This window comes from Populus euphratica, unplaced genomic scaffold (genome assembly GCF_000495115.2).
Source record: "Populus euphratica unplaced genomic scaffold, PopEup_1.0 scaffold44.1, whole genome shotgun sequence".
NCBI lineage: Eukaryota > Viridiplantae > Streptophyta > Magnoliopsida > Malpighiales > Salicaceae > Populus > Populus euphratica.
This window is the reverse complement of record NW_011499865.1, coordinates 1,975,557-1,982,681: the sequence shown is the minus strand read 5'-3', so window position 1 is coordinate 1,982,681 and position 7,125 is coordinate 1,975,557. Positions and strand designations below refer to the sequence as shown.

The 7,125-nt window shown below is 37.6% G+C and overlaps 1 protein-coding gene across 2 annotated transcripts; it reads right to left on the bottom strand.

The window, feature by feature from the left end:
- On the bottom strand, positions 1-7,125 carry LOC105126041 (uncharacterized). 2 transcript variants are annotated; one of them, XM_011026766.1, is made up of 9 exons: positions 6,679-7,125; positions 4,484-4,584; positions 4,011-4,368; positions 2,554-3,393; positions 2,380-2,437; positions 2,069-2,130; positions 1,877-1,983; positions 1,699-1,786; positions 1-777 (listed from the first exon to the last, which is right to left on the bottom strand). In XM_011026766.1, the coding sequence occupies exons 1-9, from the start codon at positions 6,799-6,801 to the stop codon at positions 469-471; spliced, it is 2,046 nt and encodes a 681-aa protein (XP_011025068.1). In that variant the 5' UTR covers positions 6,802-7,125; the 3' UTR covers positions 1-468. The 2 variants fall into 2 exon arrangements, with proteins under 2 accessions (XP_011025068.1, XP_011025069.1); XM_011026767.1 differs by having other exon boundaries at positions 2,554-3,390.

Genomic DNA, 7,125 nt, shown 5'->3' with positions numbered 1-7,125 from the left:
TGCTGGGTAACTTCCTCAATTCTTTTTCTCATTCTATTCTCCTTTTTCAAAATAAAAAATAAAAAACTGAACAAAATAAAATCCCACAAAATAAAGGCATCATCTATCCATCCATCCTGTTCACAAATTTCAATATGATGGTATATATAACTCGGGGGTGGAACAACTTTGCGGGAGTCCCAGGTATTTTCCCATTCAGATCCAGCAAACTCCCAAAAAAACCCTCCAAAACAACCCCAAAACATTTGCTAAAAGAAACCCTCCCTAGTCACTACACTTTAGATATCCGCCTATTGTAGTAAATGTCACCCAAGCACAGAAACATCATGATCTGAGGACAAGAGAATCTGTGGATGCATCTCTTTCCATGAACCAAAAAGTTTGCCGCAGTCATGATTCAGGCATTTCAATGTAACTTGTTTTGATCATAATCTGATGTTTGGGAAAAGAAAGCATGAGTTATCAAACTTAAGTGGTATCCGAATTCCCATCTGGTTTTGGTTCTGTTCGGACATAGGTGAGACTGCGGGCAGAGGGGGAGACAACACTGCTGCCAGAGAATGCAGCACCACTCTCAGCTGGACTGCCCTGAGCATCTCGCTTCCACTGCAAACTTCTTGCACCAGGTTTCACATAGAGTCGGGGCCTAAATATAGGAGTGCCCCTTGGAAAAGGTGTTCTAGCAAACCTACCAGCAGCATATGAGGAGCCACGGGCAATGCGAGGCCATGTCATAACAGGACTAGCTTCTTGGTTGGAAGAGCTTCTCTTCATGACCTGCAGCACAAAAAATGATGTTAAGATGCCTATCAAATCTTGGAGTGGAGCCCTAAGACAGTAATAAAATGTGCATCAGTTCTAACAAATTTCACATCAAAGCTAAATCCTAGCTGCCATTTTTTCAAGTTTAAATGAACACATGCTTTAAGTTCTTATTGCTCTGTATAGAAAATAACAAGCTCACTTGTTCTCAATAAGAATAAAAAAACGGAGAATTGAAAATACCAGTTTAGATTCTTCATCTACAAAATGGCATGCATGACTCTACCTACTCAGACCATGTGATTTCTGTGAAACAACTCCACACCACACAATAACCATTTACCAGGAAAAAAAAACTGTTAAAATCATCTAGAAATCCCAGAATATCAGGAGAGCTCAAACTTGATAGCTCAGTATGTGCTTGCAAAAGAACTGAGGCCTTTCAAAAATATATGTAACTGATCAAATCTCAACAGTTTCCCTCAACTTTCCATCATGGAGTCATTCCATATACTTTTGCAATACTTTTCATTTACAAATGCATGCATGCACACAGGCAAGTGCAAGCACTCACACACACAAGAAAGAGCATGCAAGAGTATAAAAGTAGCAAACCATTGTGCCTCCATGAAAACTTGCAAAACAGCTACTAAGCCACAGCCAATGAGGAGCAAATGCACATGACCATGGTTTGCTTTTTAGTTCTAAACATTTAACATGATAAAACTATCTTGCAGCTGATACAACCAATGATTTAACTTTTTCAAACTTTGGCAACCTTGCTATCTACCAAACCAATAAATGAAGTTGAAAAAATAAAATGCACAAAACATCCTCCTCAACTGATAGACATCATCCAACAAAAGAATAGAGACACCAGAACAGAAAAGGACCCCAACTAATAGCAAATTAAGATGCAGTCTCTATTTTCATTACCTTGACAATCCGTGACATGAAAGAGGTACCATCAAGAGATAACGCATTGTCAGCTGCCTCTTTCCGCATAAATTCCACATAAGCTGACCTGCATAATCATATTGCTCAGCCCCCTCGGAAAAAAAAATTCCAGAATTTGCTAAGGAAACAGATCAGAAGAATGTTAAACAACTCTCACCCTGCTGGTTGCCCTGTTGCTGCATCAGTGACTATAACCACTTTAAGCACTTCACCAAACTTATTAAAATGCCGTGACAGACTGTCCTTTGTCGCAGCAAAATGAACCTGTGAAGACAGCAATGAAAATATGATAAGGATACAGCAATAAATACTCCTTCCAGGCTACAGCTTGATGCACATCAGTACTTACATTGCTAACAAAAATGGTTCGAGAATCAGCATCCTCTAAGGGACGACCTGCAGTATAGGAACCTGCAGAATCATCAAAAACAACCTCATCTAAATACTTGGAAAAAATGGCCATAAGAAACAAAAAATGACAGATATCAGAATGGCAACCATCTTGCAGTAGAGAGGCTTAAGATGATGTCAGTAATGAGAAACACGCAAAAGGGTAGAGCTCCAAAAGTTGCAACATCACTAAAATAAACTGATTTTGTTTCCCATTCAAAAAAAAAAAAAAGATTCAATGACACTTAGAAAACACACATGAGAACTGACCAGATGCAGATGATGGAGGCTTCTGAGGTTCTTGCTGAATATCACCAGCAGGTTTTAACTGTTCATAACCACAGAAAACACCATCAGCAGTCAATGCAAAGAAAGAATAATAAGTAATTTCATATGAAAATTAGCAAGAAGAATAATGAACCCAGACAAACAAGACTGTCTTACATTTCCATTACTAACTGAGACAGGGTTGCTAATTTCCTTCATTAGCTGAGCACCAAAGCTCCCAGCATCTGCCTTGTTATCCTGAACTGATTTCAGATTATCCATTACAGTATCCCTTGATTCTTGATAATGAGGTGGTCTCCAGGTATTTACATTCACAGAGATGTTCACTATCTTACGAGAAGTGTTCACAGCTGAAATGGATTGATCCTGATCCTTAGCTACATTGTAGTTTGACAAGAGTGAATCCTTACCCTTACTTCCCAAATATGTGCCAGTTTGAGAAACATCCATAACCCTATGACCCACAGGACTGGAATCATCATAACCTTCATAATCAGACATCAAACCAGTAGTCAATCCAGCTTCACGCCCTGTCATATTCACAGTCCCTGCATGTCCGCAGTACTTGCTTCTTTGAGGATAGTTTGAGTGGGTTTGTTCCTGAATTTCATTAAAATCTTCATATTCATCATCTTCAACAGCATGATCTCTAAATTCTGCAACTTGTTCAGTGATCAATGATGCATCCATGTCACGACCAAGCCGGTCAAACACACTTCCTGAAGATTTAACTTTTACTACATCTTCAGCAGCTTCTCGCACAGCTTTTAGTACAGTAGCCATGGGATTTGGAACTCTTGCGATTGACTGAAGCCTCCTAGGACGATCAACCAATGATGTGTCTTCAGTGGATGCAGACACCACTGAGCGAAGACGCTTCCGTGAGGGCTCTTTTACCCTGCTAGATGGTCTCAAAGTTCTCACAGCATCTCTCACTGCAAACTGCAGCAGTCGTCGAGGAGCACCACTGGTTGCTTGAGAAACTGCATCCCTCTGCTGAAATATTAGTGCATGCGAAATTTGATGATCAAAAAACAAGGCATTTATTTTCATTAAAAAAAAAAGATGAATTTTGAGTTCTGAAATTATATTAAAAATTTGCAGCATAATGGTATCCGGTATTCACAACCAGATGAGTAGGAATATCTATTGGTAACCTACCACCAGCAATCACACATCATACATCCTCATATTTTAGGTGAGAAACATAATTCACCATGTCTAAACCATAGGAAATTAGTTGATTTACTTTGTGTATGTTCACTTTAAAAATTGAAGTTATTTTATGAAGCAGAACCCTCTGTGCACTATAGTGTGCAATAGAAGCAGTTCTACTATAGTTTTATAGGTTGAGTGAGGGAAGAAAATCATGGCCTCAAGATTGTAACCAAAGCAGCATCATAAATCTCTTAATTTCCTAATGTCCTACAAAACATGAATATGTGTGGAGTTTTATATGATTTTAAAGAGCTTTAGTTTATATCATAAATCTCCTAATTTCTATTCTTGACTTCCCAAACACCTTGTTAATAACCATAAAGATAAAATCGAATCACTTAACTTTTAAGCCTCACTACCCAATCAAATGTGAAAGAAAAATTTGAAATCCAAACCTTCACATGTTGCTCATCATGCCGACTCCTTTTCTGCTCTTGTGGGGATTGGGGAGATGGAGATCTTGCACGACTGGCTTTTCCATGAGCTTTTTCCTCTAGGTGAATGTTATTGACCACAGAGCTTCGAAGAGGAGGCGGCTGGTTCACATCTCTCGCTATACCTTTCCATTCTCTTTTATGCCTGCCTCTACTTGAATTATCAGGCTTCACATTTTCGGGCTCTGAATCCAATTGATGAGATTCGTTACCCCCAGTCTGCTCTATCAGTGTGGGATTTGTTCTGGCCACTTCATCTGCGCGAGTCTCTGGAGGTTGTACATACATATCCAGATTTGTAGCCAGGTGATCCCATAGCCTGTTCAAAATCAAGTTAACTAGTGAAACAAATGGGAATAACTTAAAAAGGAGTTGTCAACAAATATTTTTTTTACAATATCAGATGTATCAAAAACAGGAATGGATCAAATTACCAAGATACAAAAGAATCACTGTCATCCCCCAAAAAAACATTCAATTCATTTCTTGCTTCTTCCTTATCCCTGCCATTTCTCAGCAAGACAATCACATATTCCTGCGAATGCAAAACTCTTATGAAAACTTGTAGTGCTGAATCATTTAGAAACTCAAAATATTTATGGTTTAGGCATGGAATAGCATCTTGTCAAATCCTCTGCTGAACCATGGAATCTCAGAATAATAGAGGTTTTTAAACGTATTATAAAAAAGCTTTTAAAGACCTAGCTACTAACTAACAGGACTTTCACATGCTAAACACAGTATATGTAACAAAAGAACATCAAACTGGAACCAAACACCTAAACTGACATGGGGCAGAACTTTCTGGACTAAACTGTTACAAACAATATAGGAAGAAAGATACAGGTAGTTGCAGGCTACTCAAATTTATTGACAAAATTGCCTAAAATAATGCAGGAGCAGTCCGGTCTTAAAAATTATTTTTATTTTCTGAAATTATTATTAATTAATTTATGAAGAGTATTCACCTGTGACTTTTAAAATATTTCCTAGGTGGTTAATCTTGTTGCATTGAACCAAGACTAGTGAATCCTTTTCCTACAAAGATCTAGGGCTTTAACTGGCATAAATAGGCTGCGAGTATTATTTTCTATAGACTTTTTGTTCTGTTTATTTTTCAATCTATTCAGATTTCAGAGGTTTCTTGGTGAACCAAAAACCTTATTGTCTGGATCCCAGCTTGAATTTTATTATATTTTAGCCATCATCCAGCTGTAAGTGTATTTTTCTACTGTTTTCCTCTTCTCAACCTACATCACAGAATTTCTCAAAGCATGACCTGTAACATACATCAATATCTCCAAAATACATAAGAATATTGTCTTCCCACTTAAAACCCCAGTCCAGGTCAAACTGTACATAATTCTGATCTAATAGCCAAGACTAAACCAAATAGAGATAATTACTCCCATAATCACACAAAAAAAAATAAAAGAAAAGGTAGCCTTGTATTTAAAAATATAATGAAAAATCTACTTCGAACTCCATGTCCAATTTCAATTCAAATCCCACCGTGTACCTAAGCACCAATGAGCACAACACGATACCACAAACAAATTTATAACACTCCATTGTCCAGCTAAATTCCATCTCACTTGATAGAGCCCGCTCAAATAACTGAACAATCCATATGAATAAGGGCAAGAAGCTCAAACAATCTCAAGTACAAATTCAAAATCCCGCAACGTTTTGTACTCTTGCCCTGCCTTTATTCACATTCATAAAATACAGTCAGTACTAGATTCTCTATGTATAAAGAATTATAATAGCTCTGTAGCATGTTCAACAATAATGAGGCAAAGTGCTATGAGCAAAGTCATTCATTTGAATCTTATCTTTCAGCAAAACACCAAATCCTTAGAAGTTTCCGCAACCCAGACCTAACTACAAAAGATTTATTGTTTGGTGTGTAAATTCATTAACCAAAGCCCACGTGAGGAAATCAAACATGCCATAGCAAATAAAACATAAAAGCTCTCTATCCGCAGAGTTCCTTGCAGTGATCAGATATCAACCATCAACAAGACAACTAACATCGTAATAGCTTCAGATGTTTGAACTGAAACATTCCTATAAATACCTCAAGGGTTAGATATCATTCAACAAACTATGCCTGCATAAAATGAGCTCAATTTTTATAACTACTTGGCGCATATCCCTCCAGTACAAAAGCAAACAGCTCTCGACTACAATTGCACCATTTATCTTCTCACCAACACGCATCACCAATAATCTCACGATGTATGTCCATAAAACCAGGGACATAAACAACTAAGAGAGAGCTCTACCGATTCTAAATCCTGCCATTTTCACCTCTCTTAATGTAGGTCCAGCAGCAGCATTCTCCACTACAGGCAAAGCCGCATGGTGAAATTCCACAGATACTTCACCAAAACAGTCCATTCAATAAACAGCATAAACTCAATTCAGCTTCAACTAAGCCTCAATCCCAAACTAGTCAGGATTAAATCAACCCCGCCATTTAATAAAAGGAAATGAACAATAGCACGATATCCAGACTCCAAAATTAGCCAGTCAAATTAAACCCTAAAGAAGCGAAAAAATTCACTAAAATACGAAATTCAAATACACAAAAACAACGAAGATTGTTATCCATGTATATGCGTACCACAAGAACATCGTCAGTGTAATCGCCCATGAACTCCTTAAGCTTCTCGCTAACTCTATCTCTCAACAAAGCGGCCCCATCTTCACTAAAATTTACCCTAAATTTTTTATCCACGCTTCCCATCTCTCTCAATCAATCAAAAAATCAAAAACGCTAATTAAATTCTCCGGCAATAAAATCGCCTCCAAAAAAAAAAACAATGATTGAAAATCTACGATTCTCAAAACACAAACCCTAAGTTCGAGGATTTAAGAGGCAATTGAAATTCTTCGATATAAAAGAGATGATGATAAATGAGGTGAATGCGGAAGGTTTAAGATTTTCTCGGGAAAGTGAGGGAAAATTCTAGGATTTTGAGGTCTCATGGAAATAAACCCCCGAATTTTAATTTTCCGGGGTTAAGGTAGGGGTTGTGGATTTTACAGAGAAATAAATTTTGTAATTGCG

Excerpts from the sequence above, each read along its gene's own strand:
- LOC105126041 (XM_011026766.1), bottom strand. The coding sequence starts at position 6,801 with ATGGGAAGCGTGGATAAAAAATTTAGGGTAAATTTTAGTGAAGATGGG. Across the intron at positions 1,787-1,876 it reads GCAACAGGGCAACCAGCAGG|GTCAGCTTATGTGGAATTTA; the intron begins GTGAGAGTTGTT and ends ATGATTATGCAG. Across the intron at positions 778-1,698 it reads TCATGTCACGGATTGTCAAG|GTCATGAAGAGAAGCTCTTC; the intron begins GTAATGAAAATA and ends TTTGTGCTGCAG.